The following is a 14,634-nucleotide window of genomic DNA, read 5'->3' as shown; positions in this document are numbered from 1 at the left end:
CTTGATTCCAGGAACAGGGATGGGTAACTGTGCCACCAAAGGATGTCGTCTAAGAAGGAAAGATGAGTGTGGTTGTCCAACAGTTTTGGAACCCTGCAGTCTTCTGGGGGATCTGGCTGTCCATCCTTCTCAGCTGTTCCAATCATGACTCCCAACTTCCTGAAGCATCATGTCAACTCGAGCTGTGGGCGATTCCACTGAGAATCAGCAAATCAGATGACTGGCCATCTCTAGACTTCACGAAAGGCAGTTTATGGGGGACATTTACTTCGTGTAGCTGAGAATGGACCAGAACCAGGGCTTTCCTCTGCGGAACCAGTTTCTCTCGTCGTTACCGAAATTCCTTGTTCATTCTCTGCGTGGAGTCTCTCCTCCTGCCAGACCTCACCCGCAAGGCCCATCGCTTTCTTCACCTGTTCAAAGGCTGCCTGGCCTTTAGGACTCACGGCTCGTTCTTCCTTCCTCCTGAAGTGCCCTCAGCCCACAGGGATCGTTTTGTTGCCTGAATTGAGGCCCTTACTAACGTGAATCACAAACACAGCAACCACCTCCAGCTGCCTCTGCCATCCGGTATACTGTGTCTTCGCCCCTTAACTCCATGCTTTCCGTCTCCGTGTTCTGTCTCCCCAGCAATGTTGCGTTCCTGCAGAGCACAGCCCTACAAAGCCTCGTGGAGCACTTGCAGATCACTTCCCACTGGCCCCATCCAACTGGCAGGTGCATTTTGTGCTGCTTATGAGCAGATTTTTTAAAATTCGGTCATTTTTTGAAATACGAACGTGAAAACTTTCAGGCGGCGCCATCTCCCCTCTAGGTTTACCACAGGCCCCACCGTTCTTTACTGCCTCATACTTCTGCTGTTTCCTGTGTGTGTGGTATCTGCCCGGCCCCTCGAGGTGTGCGAGCTTGTGGACTGCCATGGCCTTGCAAAGGGTCCCATGGAGTACCTTCTAGTTAACCAACAGACTCTGAAACCACCTCTAAATGTCACACACCTTATCCTAAAAGCCTTTTCCTTCTTCTACTTTTCTGTTCTCTCTCCTTGGAAGCCTGAGGCATGTATGGCGGGGAGGAAGTGCTTCTCTTCTCTCCCTGGGCATCCTCCCCACCAAAGGAGAGTTTGTACCATGAGTGAAGACTAGGAGGCTGGATGCTGAGAAACAGATCTGAGAGACAGGGTTCCTGAAAGTTCCCTACAGAAGACGGGGAGGGAGAAGAGGGGGTTATTTCTCACTACTTCAGAGTCTCTGGGAGGGCCAGGGCTGTCTTACTTGCCACCATCTCCAGCATCTGGAGCAGTCGTGGCCACAGGGGGCACTGTCCAACACCCGCTAACCTCGAAGACAGGTGGTAGAAGAGACCACCTGTCTGAAGGAGGCCCTAGTCCTTGGCTTCTCATTTCTATTCCCCAAGATACATTCTCTTTTGGGATTGCTTGCCAAGACAGCCCTACCAAGTATAGGGAAACTAGCAGCCCGTTCCCAGCGGACAGCGCTCCTCGCACTGACAACCTCGAAGAACCTGGGTGTGATTTTATTACGCACCAGTAGGTTCCCTCAGAGGCGCCCAAAGATCTGCTTAATATCATCACTGAACGAGGCTCCATGGATGATTCTGGGCAATCATTCACGGAGCGTCCCCACCCACTGGTTATTCCAAGTTCAAAGGAGAAGCCTTCGCTAGCCAACCAAGTAATTCTCTGAGCAAAGATAATTCTAGAAACTAGTTATATGTAACATATGATTCCTACCGCATAATGGATTCTAAACAGTCATGTATAGTGAAATGGACGAAGTCGAGTGTGAAGTGTAACATATGAACTGATTTTTCCATTAAAGGACTCAGGCATAACTGCATGGAAAACAGATTTATGCCGGGGAAGAGGCATCCCTCCTAGAAGGTAAAATCAAGTGCACTCTGATGAAGGGTTTTATGTGTCAAACCTCCAGAGCCAAAATAAAGGCCAAATCACTAATTTCACACTTCAAGTTTATGAAGGGGAAAAAAATACTAGGTGGTGTTCTCTGAAAATAGATATCTTTCTTCTCTCCTTCCTTAATGGAACTGTTTTAAGCATCCCATCAATCATGCTAGGCACTCTACACTACAAACGTGAGAGCTGACATTAACATGAGACACCTGTGGAAGGAGATGCCAGCATAGCTGAGGGTAATACCATTTGCTATAGCCCCAAGGCCAAGAGCAAGGACTCCGGGGGCAAGATCTGTGTTCAAATCCCAGTGCTGCACTGGGTGGCATCAGTGGTGAGGTGGTGAGCAGAGATGCCTTCCAAGTGTTGTCACTTACTGTGTGACCTTCGGCAAGGTTATTTTTCTTGTTAAAATGGGGATAATGAACGATCCAAATAAATGAATGAACACCAGGTGAATACATCACCAAAATGTGGGATGTCCATACACCAGAATATTACTCATAAATAAATGGAACAGGCTAATGACATAGACAACAACCTGGATAAACTCACAATCATTACAATGAGTGAAAAAAAGCCAGACACAAAAGCATATGTACATACGTTTCAACTTACATGAAAGTTCCAGAAAATGCAAACCACTGCACAGTGACAACAAACAGTAGCTGCTGGGAGACAGGGACAGGGGAAGGACGGACTGGAGAGGGGCATGAGAAATCTGGGTTGGGGGATGTTCTATATATTGACTGTGGCGGCGGTTTCCCGGGCATATACATCTGTCAAAACTCAAATGCTGTGCTTTAAATGGATTCGGTTTATTGTATGTAAGTTAGGCCTCAATAAAGTTGATTTTTAAAAACTTTTCCATAGGTTTGAGAACTAAGTGAGTTTGGTGATGAGTGGTAACAGCAGTGATGTTGGTGGGCGTGTGGTAGGAAGCAGAGTGGTCTCTTGTGGGTAAAAAGGCCAGAGTTCCCCTGAGTCCTGCTCTTTTGTGTAATAATCTCAAAGCTTCGATGCTGTAACATGGCCAGTGAGGGGCTCACACAAGATGGCCAGCGGAGTTGCCACCACAGCAGCCGGCACTAGCTTATGCTGACACACAACTAGAATGTGTGTACACTCTGGCACTTGGAAGGTTTTGGTGGAATATTTAACAGTTACTCCTTGAGAGGCACTTGGGTGGCTCAGTGGGTTAAAGCTTCTGCCTTCAGCTCGGGTCACGATCCCAGGGTCCTGGGATCGAGCCCCACATCGGGCTCTCTGCTCGGCGGGGAGCCTGCTTCCTCCCCTCTCTCTGCCTATCTCCTCTGCCTACTTGTGATCTCTGTCAAATAAATAAATAAAATCTTTAAAAAAATAAAACAGTTACTCCTTGAAATGTAGCATTTTTCACATGTTGAAAATAGTGGAAAAAGGAGGATTTCAGTCTGCTGAAGGGAGTAAGAAGGAGGTTTAAGGTAGGGTAGGGAAAGGCCTGGAGAAGATACCAGCTGAGAGAACCTTCTGGAGACCCTGAATGTAATGAGTACCTCGGAGTGGGCAGCGGCATCATTGCCCTGCACCAGCAGCTCTGTCGATGTCCAGCAGGGCCCCTGCCTCCTTGAGCCCTTTGGCACATCCTTCTGGATGGTTAGCCCATCGTCCCCTGCGACCAGTGGCTGAAGCAATAGTCTGTGAGGATGGGCAGATCGAAAGTGTAGCCAGCACCAGTAATCACTGAGCCACCGCAGTTCAGCACTGGCCCAGCACCTCCCGGGGACACGTGCAGGGAAAGAGACCTGGGCAACAGAGGTGTGGGACACCTGATTTCACAGGGTTGCTGGGAATTCTTAGTGGGTGGGCGGGTTTGGTGGCTACAAGGAGTTTAGTGAGTTGAGCTAAGGAGGAAGAGCCGGCAAAAAGGAATGAGCTTGTCAGTAAGAGAGTCTAGGCAACACAGGAACAAATGCTGAGGAGTGATGAAGTCAGGCTCGTGAGCTTTTACTAAATCTCTGCATGGACGCGCAATTCCTGACTTCCGGTGACTACCTTTCAACCCGAAAACCCCTTTGGCACAAGGCAGAAGTACCTTTTCACGATTCCTGTCCTTTCCCGTCCTCAATCCTGACTTTAGAGCCTCTAAAGGCTTCACAAGCTCGGGTGGGCAGAATGTTCACAGAATGTTCATCCAGGGAGCATACTGAGATCAGTACAGATCTCTGGGCCCCGGATTCTGATTGCTGGTGGCTGGGAGTCTGTGGTTCACCAGCATGCCAGCGTAGCTCGGATGTTGCACACGCCCCCAGGCCTGTGGGGCAGCTAACATTCGGGTCATAATCTAAGCTTTCTAGATTGAATGCTGCCCTTCGCTTTGTGGTCCCATGGTAAGGTTAGTTACCAAAAGCTTTGGGGGTGCCACCTCCAGCCACGAGGCAGTAACCGGCCCTGGACTCCTGCCAGGAACAATTAGGAAACTGGAAATAATGGAAGGAACAGCTGTGTGCAGGCAGTGGACAACAGGTAGTGCAGGACGGGGATGCCGGAGTAAAGGGAAATGCAGTGAGCCTTATCATCAGCCCTGGTTTTCTGCTTAGATGTATACTTCCTGGACTAGGAGGGGGAAACCCTAGGGAAGCATGGCGATCTCACTGGGTTGAGGAAGCAGAGGTCAGGATGTAGGCAGGCTAAGGTGGCTGGAATTTGAGAAGCAGAGGATGAGAGAGGCACCATGTGGCGGAAGGGTACAGAAATCTAGATCGATTACGTTCTTTTTTCTTTTTTTAATGTATATGCAGGTGAAGTGCAGAGGGAGAGAGATAATTTCAAGCAGGCTCCATGCCTAGGGCAGAGCCCAACGCGGGACTTGATCTCATGACCCTGAGATGGTGACTTGAATGGAAATCAGTAGTTAGGCGCTTAACTGACTGAGTCACCCAGGCGCCCCTAGATGGACTGCATTCTAAGCTGTGTGTGTATAGGGTCAAACTCCACATGGCTGGGCAAAGAATTACTACCAAGAAGGTGTGAGGTGAACCATCCCCATAAAGGACTGGAAGAGGCTCAGCTCCCCTCAGGCAGAGTGGAGAGTCCTGGCTGAACCACCACAGGGACACCTGAGTATCTTAGTGTTTAGGGTTAACTCTTGATTTGCCCTAATAAAGCTTAAAAACAATTCTCAAAATGATCAATTTGACCAACAAATACATTAACTGCCTATTAAAACAGATATATGGGTCTTTAAAGAAAGACAAGATGCAGACACTCAACATAGGAACTAACGCTCACAATGACCAGCATCCAATCAAAAACTACTAATCATATGAAGCAGCAGAAAAAAAGAGAACTTGTAACCAGAAGAAAAAATCAGTTGGTAGAGACATAGGAAAGAGAGAGACGGTAGAATTAGCAGAACAGGACTTCATAACAGTGACTATAAAGGCTGCCATCAAGAACGAAGCAAAACAAGATCAAAATAAGGAACTGAATGGAAAACACGGAACTGAACGGAGCTTCTAGAGCTGAAAATAGAGTTTCTGGAAGAACAAATCTGCTGAGCGGTTTTAACAGCAGATTAGACTTTGTAGAAGAAAAGAGCATTTACACAGCGGTAGAAACTACCCGCAATGCAGCACAGAGTTCAGGGTGAACTGGAAAAAACTGACTTCATCTCTCTGTGCTTTAGTTTCCTCAACTGTAGAACCCAGCTCACGGGCTGTTGTGATGATTAAGTGCTTTAACATTTAAAAGCTGGTAGGACAGTACATCAAGTGCCTAGTAGATAATAAACACCTAATAGGTATTAGCTAGTGCTGCTGTTGTCATCTTGGAGGTTGGCCCAGGAAGCCTTGGAAGCACAGGGAAGAAACAATGGAGTAAGAGAGGGAGGTGGGTGGGAAGGGAAGACATTTCAGAGGAGACACTTCCATTTCAGAGGACACACAAGGCTGGTGGGAAGCCATGGGGGTGAGGTCCTCCAGGCAGAAGCAGTGCTCAGCAAGGCACAGAGACGAGAAGGGATGGGGCCACTGCCTCCCAGGAAGGGTGCAGCCAACAGGGCCTTAGCTGAGGCCCAGGAAAGGCTCTGGGGGCTATGGAGCCTCTCCAAAAGCCTTTTTGATTTCCTCCCAACACAACTTACCTCCTCCGTCATCTGATCCAACCAAACTCTGCTGTCTGAGGCGGTGACTGCCCCCAAAAAGAAGGAAAGGAAAGAAAATGAATTTCACATGCAGAAAGAAACCATCCAAATTATTACTGTGTCTGTCGTTTTTCCTAGATGAGGTCTCTGGACCCACTTTCCTCTATCAACTTGGTGAAACCTAATTAGGCAACTGGGTCTGCCAATACGGTTGTACAAGCCGTGTGGTGCACCATTCCATAGAATATGATATGAACACTCCTCTCACCCCTGGGGGGTGGCAGGCGTGAAATTCAGTGGTCTTGCCTTTACATTCTATCTTCAGCTAGAAACCTTCTCCTTTCCTTTCTGTTACAAGTCTTAGGAGAAGGCTAGGTTCAGAAGGCTGGTATTGTTTCTGCCCATCTGAAACAACAGAGAAGAATCCATGGGTCAGCACTCTGATACCTGGACATACGGTTCTAAAAACCCCAGGGTGGGAGAAGGACATGGACATTAATGCCAGGGTCTAGACCTTCAGCTAAGGAAACAGCATTAACTAAACCCTGGATCCAGTGTGCATCACTAAAGGCCCAGACGAAAGCCAGATTCGTTCTATTTTCTAATGCTGAGTCCAACAAAGGCTACATAGATAATGACCACCAAGACTGCACTGCTAGCAAAGGTTACCAAAGGATGCAAAAGAATGCTGGAAACATACTCTTCTATTTCTTCAGAAGCCCTCCTTCCTGACCTGAAAAAAAGAAAAACGAGGTTCATGAGAACCTACTAGTCTCATGCATTGGTGGGGTACGCTGGAGAGGGGGGTTTCAAAAGCAAGGGCAAATTAGCATACTCCAAGTGCTTTACTGACCTGGACTTCTTTTTCTAGACCAAGGCCCATAACCAGCATGAGAGAATTACAGACATTGTAATGCCTACTTAAAGCCTTATTTCACTGTAACTCCAACTTAAATCGTCGAGTTTAAGCGTAGATTGGGAAGTTCAGAACTCAAATGGATATTGATGATACGGTGCCCTCCTTTCAACAATCAATGGGCCAGTTTATAGAGCACTTTCTTAGGACTGAGGCCTTGGGTCTTCCCTTGGAGCTTTAGTTGTCAGCATGGGCAGCTTCGCAGTAGTAAAAAGAGATGAACTGACCAGGCAGTTCAAGCCATAAGCTCTGGGCCTTTCCAGAGCCTCCACTTGAAGCACCAGAAGACCCCGTGAGTGATGCTGGGCAGATAGTGCCCTTCAGATGTTCCATGAGAACAGGAAGCCTAAAGATATACAGACATTTATCCAAGGCTGTGGTTCTCAATCTTCAATGTGCCTAAGAACTATCTGAGAAGCTTGGTAGACATACAGATCACTGGACCTGGCGGAGAGAGCTTTCTGGATCAACTGGTCTAGGGGAAAAGGGAATACACTTTTTTTTTTTTTTTTTTAGATTTTATTTATTTATTCGACAGAGAGAAAAACAGCGAGAGAGGGAACACAAGCAGAGGCAGTGGGAGAGGGAGAAGCAGGATTCCCACCAAGCAGGGAGCCCTATGCGGGGCTCGATCCCAGCACCCCGGGATCATGACCTCAGCCGAAGGCAGACATTTAACAACTGGGCCACCCAGGTGCCCCTCGGAAAATGCATTTTAAACAAATCCCTAGGTAATCCTAATGTAAGGTGGTCGCTACTGACCCTCTGAGAAACACGGAGCTAAAGTCTTCTAAATGAGACTGGCCAAATGTTGACAATTATTAAAGTTAGGTGTTGGGTACATGTTGATTACTTTTCTGTATGTCTGAAAATTTCCCCAGTAGATTTTGTTGGTTGGTTGGTTGGCTTTTTAATGACTTCTTTCAAATCAGAAGTCAGTCACCATGATGAGCATGGGCAGAGGGTGGTGGCAGTGTCAGGAGTCGGGGTGCGTGAGAAGGCATTTGACAGTGCAGGGCCCACTAGTCTCTCCTGAAAGCGACACTGGAACCAACCAGCAATTCTTGCCAAATGCAAACAACGCCTCCCCACTCTGAGTATAATCTGAAATTAAGGCCAAGTTTAAAGGGACTAGTGTCCATGAAATTTAGACCACACAACTGCACTGTTAAGGAAGGAGATGGGGGAGAATTTGGGGCTCCGTTGGGAGGGAGAAGAGAATGGGTAGCTAAAGCTTGATGAACAGGATGAAACAACTCTGAGGGGTGTCTCCCAGGCTGCAGTTTTTGACTCTTCATAGAACAGTAAAGAGACGAAGCAAGTCGGGGGAGGAGGACAAGTGGGACAGAGAAGGCAGGAGGGGGCATCACAGGTAACCTGCAACGGGGTGCCCAAGGCATCACCACCGGGGTGCTGCTGGATGATACTCGTTTCCAATACTGCTCTAAGTCAAGAAAATCCTAACAGTCGCCAAAGCCACCTCTATCTGTGTGGGAGGACAGAGGCTCTGCTTCCAGCTCACGTCTGCTCCCCAGGACCACTGCCTCTAATTGTCCCGGTGAAGTTGAACTCTACCAACCCACCATCCAAATGCCTTGGTAACATGTCACCAATGGCAGGAGGGCTCAGATGAATACAGGGTCCGAGAAGAACAAGGTGATTAAGGCACCTGCACTTTGTACGTAAGAGACATAGCATCTCTGATCACCCTTAGTAGTTGTTAGCGCATCGTTCCTCCCTAAGCAACGGGCCGTGGCCAAAGGAGTGGCGATTCCGTCTAAAGGAAACAATGGTAATGCAAATCTTCAGGGGAAGGCTGATTAACTGCCATTTATCCACTCAACATCCAGAGCCGGGATGAGTTTCACATTCAGCATAATTGCTGCGGAGCTCACGTTCTTCTCTCTTGCTCCAGGAGGAGCCCAAAGACCCTCCCAAATTTCATCTCACCCCATGACAAGGAGCAAGATCAAAATGGTGCCCTTAAGGTCAGAGGGCGGGGATGCTCTCAGGCGTCCTGCTCTCCCGTTCTCCCCCATTTTCTCGCACTCTCTCTGCCAGAAACAGCAGATTCTGGGCAAGTCTTCTGCTTGGGAGATGGACAGACAGTCCAGTGGGAACTCGGGCAAGGCCCTGGAGAACTGGCCATGGGACGCCCTGCCTTTGACAAAGCTGAGCGTTTTCTGGCCTTATCTAGCAAGCCTGCCCGTTTGCTGCGACCACACTGTTGTTTATTTTTGTTTTGGTTTTAACACGAATCTGTTGCCCAAATTGGGAGATGCGCTACAAAAATCCAGACTTCTGGATTCGTCAAACACAAAGCCTGCAAACTGGACCTGCATTCCCACATGGAAAATTCTGGGGAAGTGGAGCATGGCTGTGATGAGCCTGAGCTCCCAGCCCTGCCCGACACTGGGGGGCGCGTAGAAGCCCCTCATCCTTCACTCTGCACTGCTGGCTCTCTTACAGTGGAAATTAAGAGGCAAGTGAAGTATTTCGTGTAGCTTTATGGTGACCAAAAGCAAGAGAAGCGAAAGGAAGGCTGAGTGGGAAGCATGTTTAGGAGAACTGGCAGAGTGTGTGTCTTTAGAGGAATGTGAACATGCAACTAATGGTCTGTGTGGGCACCTCAGTAACGTAACTGAAGGTGTTATTCTGAAATAAAATCCTGCTTCACATACTGGACCTGCCTGGTCCCCAAAAGTACCTCAGGTCTCCCAAGGACATAGAATCAAGCATAGTGATTTTCAAACTACAGGTCATGCCCCATGGTGAGTCATGGAATCAATTTAGTGGATTGCCTCTAGCCTTTCTTATCTTTTCCTTTAATTATTTATCTTGACAGAGAGAGTGAGGGGGAGGGGCAGAGGGTGACGCTGAGAGAGAAGCTCAAGCAGGTGCCTCACTGAGTGGGGAGCCCAACATGGGGCTCAATCCCATGACCCTGAGACTACGACCTGAGCCGAAATCACGAGTCGGATGCTTAACCCCGACTGAGCCACCCAGGTGCCACTCTTTTTGTTTTTTAAAAGCATAAAGTAGAATAGGAAAGAGAATGTCCTGCCAATAGTAAGGGTAAGTACTACACAAACTCTTTCCCCCAGTTTTAAATACAGACGTAGAGTATATTTTTAAATTGTTGGTGACAGGTTAAAAACAAAACGAAAACAAAATACAGCGGTCTATCAGAGCTCAAGAGGATGGGTAACTAAAGAAGGATCTGGACTGAAGTCCTGCCTCCCACAGACTGGGGAAGTGAAGTAGAAAACTGTGGGTTCTGGCTCATCTTTTCCTCACATTTCTGAGGAAACCGTGTGACCTGGTCCAGGCCCAGGGCAGGCTGTCTACAGGGCTGTGGTCAGCTCTGCCCTGGGCTTCTGGTCTCTTACTACACCCCCTGGCCACGTGCCTTCATCCTCAGAAGTGGCTCCTTGGCGGGGGTGGGGGGGGGGGGGCTGGGAACATGGGGGACACCATCTTAGGCAGCGGGATCATTCTTCAGGTTTCTTCCCCTTCCTGTCTGCCAACTGCCACGTGCTCAGCCCCACTGTGGAAAAAAGAGGCAACGCTGGTTTCAGAGACACTATGTGACAGAAAGGGCCATGGGCCACAGCCATGTGTGCTTCATCCAAATCACCCAGCTGGTGAGTACCGAGGCTGCAGCCAGAAGCCCCATCTCCCGACTTCCACCCGGGATTCCAAACACACTGCCCCAAGCCTTTTCAAAAGGAGTTACCCGTGACTTTCAGGTGTCCCCAGGGCACCCAGACATCTGTTTGGATTTACTGGAAAGAAGGCCCATTCCTGACTTGCCACACTTACAGAAGGCAATAGAACGTACAGAGAACTGAAAGCTACAGAGAATCCTTTAAACCAGTAGTTCTTAACCAGTGGTGTGCAAGAGAATCACTGAGGATTTTTTGTTTTTGTTTTTTTTTTTCAGTGTCTCTGTGCTATGCCTCACCCCAGGCCCTCTGAGGCAGTAATCTCTAGAAATGGGACCCAGTCACACATGAGAATCAATGCCCTACACCTCACCACAGATAGTCAGCTGAACTACGGGTACTAGGCAGCAAAATGGAAACCTTCCTTCTAAATTGGCGGATTCTTCCTTCTAACCAAAGTGTTAATGAACTCTCACTTGACCTAAAGGTTGAGGGGAGGGAAGAAAAGGCTTCACAGACTGCAGCCTCCATTCCTGAGTAATCCTGAATCGGCTTCCCCGAAATCCAGACAAGATTCCACGCTGTTCCTAACCAAAGCAGGTGCTCTTCAGGCTGGCAGGCCCAGGAGCAGTGTAGATCCGATTAGAGATGCTTGTTCAATATTCAAAATGTAAAACATAGAGGTTGCTGAACCAGCACTTGGAAAAGTTAATTAAATGCCAGGTTTCTTTTTAAGAGCTACTCCATCACTTGCTGATTGCTTTGGCCATTTTGCAGAATGAAGCTTTAGCTCTGGACAGTGACAGGAGTGTCCCCCTTCACCTCCCACCTTGTGGGGCTAGGGTAACAGGGGTAAGGACACATGGGCTTCCTGCTTGCGAGCCAGTGACACGTGGGTGGGTGACTTGGCACGGGCGTTGTCTCGCTATCCCTACCTTCATGGAAAGCCAACCCTCAACCGGTCACTCCTGGTTTTCACCCTGCTTCTCTCTGACCCATGCTAGATTTCCTCCCCTTGGCTTCCCATAGCCACCTTCGCTCCTCAGGGGGAGGCCCATTCCCAGGTCCTGCCCCACAAGCCTGTCGCAGGAAGGCTGATGACTGAGGCCATCCACAGTTAACATTTATTGAGGTTGGTGGGTACCTAGCGCTGTTATATTATTTTCTTTACATACATTACTTTTACATACTATATATGTATATATTTTTTAAGATTTTATTTATTTATTTGACAGAGAGAGTGAGAGGGCACAAGCAGGCAGAGCAGCAGAGGGAGAGGCAGGCTCCCCACTGAGCAGGGAGCCCGATGCGGGGCTCAATCCCAAGACCCTGGGATCATGACCTGAGCCGAAGGCAGAGGCTTAAGCAACTGAGCCACCCAGGCGCCCCCTATATAATGCTATATATATTTTATTGATATATACCATTGTACATTATTTTACTTCATTATCACGTTATCTTTTCTGATTTGCTCCATTTTACAAACGAGGAGACAGGCTCAGAGAAGTAGAGAGGTTGCCTAAGGTCACCCAGCAAGAAAGCCATAGGGACTGAATACAAGCTCCAGGCCGTCTGCTATCAACGCCCAGCTCTCAATCCCTACATCCCAAAAGCACGCAGGTAGCTCTACATGATGGGAGATGCTCATTCCATAGCCTCTGCTTCAAATCCAATTACTATTTTCCATGACAAGGACGCCCTCTCCACTACAGTAGTACTGTACTTTGTCAGGCCTGAAAAATCGTTAATGTTCGTTTAATTGTTCTGTGGCATTTATTATATGTTTTATTTACAACACGACCGCTCGCATGTGGCAAAACAGATGGCATGTAGCGAAGTCACCACTTCCTCCACACACTCCTTTTCTAAGTTCTTCTTAGAACTCTCTTCTCCTGGCTTTCAGAGACCACCCTGCCATTCGATGGGCGTGAGTTGGTCAGCCGGGGACCAGTGTGGTGGCACAGGTACGTCCTGTGATCGCAGCCTCGCGGGAACACGACTGAATCCTGGATTCTCGGGGTCGTTCTGGCGCTCCGTGGGGGAAGAAATGCTGTGACGTACAGACCCTTCCACCGAAGGAGTCTGTCTCCTGTGTCCTCCCCGCTGGATCACACACAAGGCCTCAGCTGCCGCTTCCACGGGTTACAAGCTGAAGGGTGAAAGGCAGCTCTAATGTAGACATCATCTCAGTTAAAATGTTTCTCTCAAGTTTAATGGAATACTGCAGAGATCTAAATGGAGATAAAGTACCACGGCTCACAGAACAGCCTGGATGCTATCTTTATGCAGCATGACAATGTTCGGTGGCTAATTAGACACCGTTAACCTATTTTAGCAGGGGACATAACTGGGATAAATGGGGGGAAGTGTCCTTGAAGTCTCTTAATATCCACAGCACATATTGGACCCTAGACTCACCTTCTTGCTGCAAGACAGAACAGGCTTAAAATAGACCAAAGGGCCAGGCATCTAGCGGCCTGACTGTCCCAGGGGAAGGCCTTCTGCTCGCCCAGCCCCCACAGGCCACGGCCTCTGATCCGGATATGAAGGGTCTGGACTCATGGTTGAAGTGCCACTTGTTATCTGGGAGAAAAAAGCCACGATATGTGGCTCACAGGGCTCCTATGACAAAAGGAGGAAACTCCGCAGCCAGGGGGCCAAAGTGAGAAGCACTCAGCAAGGGAAAGAGCAAGAATGAGCTACACCAAACAGGAGCCAAAGCTACCTGACGTTGCCAAAATATATCACTCCTCTGGAGGAAAAGAAGTCAAAATACCACTTTCTTTTGATGTTTTTCTGCCAGCATAATTTTTAAATGTCCAGTAAATTCTCCCAAGTGCCTCCGAACCTCACTTGAGGTAAATTTTACCGAGGCATGAGAGAAAGGAGGTAATGTGTCCCAGATCGTGTAACAGCTCACTAGCACATCAAACACCAAGGCTTTATTTTATACATTGTGTGACCCACAAAAAGAGCCTTCACGTGAAAATCCAAATCTGAGCAAAGGAGACGTTGCCACTGTAATCTCAGCTACCAGGTCTAGACGGTAGCAGGCCATGGACATGGTCATCTGCTCGAAGATGTCCTCACACCTATCATACCGACTAAAAGTCAGATATCTGCCATGGAATTTCGCTTGGCAAGTTGCAGCTTGGCAAGTTGCAGCACTGTTCTCCCCTCGCCTTGGCTCTTAGTTCTTCCATGCATGGGTTCAGAGTTCAGTACGTGTTTTCTTCCTCCTTCTAAAGACGAGTAGGAACTCCTCAGCACTCAAGTGTTGGCATTTGGGGGTTTTAGGTCATATTAGATCGTATTTAGCTTCTGCTGGTATCATCAACAAGGTGCCCAGCAGAAAGATGAAAACCGAAGGCAAGGTAGACTACCAAGCCTGGGCGGGTTGAAGGTACAGTGATTTTTATAAGGCAATTCCTGGGTGAAGTTTGCCCCCTGCTGGTCAGATTCAAAATACCAACTCTGTTCTGATCCAAATTCTAAAAGCGCATTTATTTATATCAGGATGAAAAAAAGGTTGAAAGTTTTAATAGCTAAAAACAATTAGGGGCACACATGAAATGTATGTATATGTCTGCCATCAAAATAAAGTGGAAGAGTTGAGAACTCTAGATCTTTGGTGTCTCAAGTGAACATTATTTTATTCAGATACTTTATTGGGTAACTGATTATTTGGCATTACTAAGAGGTGTTGAGATATGGGGATCTTTCACCCAGGATTTTACAGTCTGACTGGAGAAAAGAACATTCTAGAAATAAAGTAGTACTTCCAGAAGACACATATGGCAGTGTCTGAAAGACTACTACTGCTACCTTCCCTGTGCATCTTCTACCTGAGAAAAGAGAGACCAGGAAGCAACCTAACTAGAGCCCCAAGGCTAGCAGACACAGAGTTGGAGCTAGAGACCAAGGTTCCCACTCCTCATCTATTGCTGGTTCCAGCTTCCCAGGACAAGCAACAGAGACGGAAGCAACATGTCATGGTAGC

General features: G+C 48.0%; 1 protein-coding gene across 1 annotated transcript in view; it reads right to left on the bottom strand.

Moving 5' to 3' along the window:
• IFT43 (intraflagellar transport 43) overlaps positions 1-14,634 on the bottom strand; it is an 80,736-nt gene that overhangs the window by 16,191 nt on the left and 49,911 nt on the right. The window contains exons 4-5 of the mRNA XM_032846241.1: positions 6,754-6,786; positions 6,054-6,100 (exon numbers count right to left, since the gene is read on the bottom strand). Coding sequence (XP_032702132.1) covers positions 6,054-6,100; positions 6,754-6,786 — 80 coding nt within the window. The remainder of the gene's footprint in view (positions 1-6,053; positions 6,101-6,753; positions 6,787-14,634) is intronic.

The sequence above is a fragment of the Lontra canadensis genome, unplaced genomic scaffold (assembly GCF_010015895.1).
Source record: "Lontra canadensis isolate GAN:19392208 unplaced genomic scaffold, GSC_riverotter_1.0 scaffold173, whole genome shotgun sequence".
Classification (NCBI taxonomy): Eukaryota; Metazoa; Chordata; class Mammalia; order Carnivora; family Mustelidae; genus Lontra; species Lontra canadensis.
The sequence above is the reverse complement of the archived record's forward strand: the minus strand, read 5'-3'. Positions and strand labels throughout refer to the sequence as shown.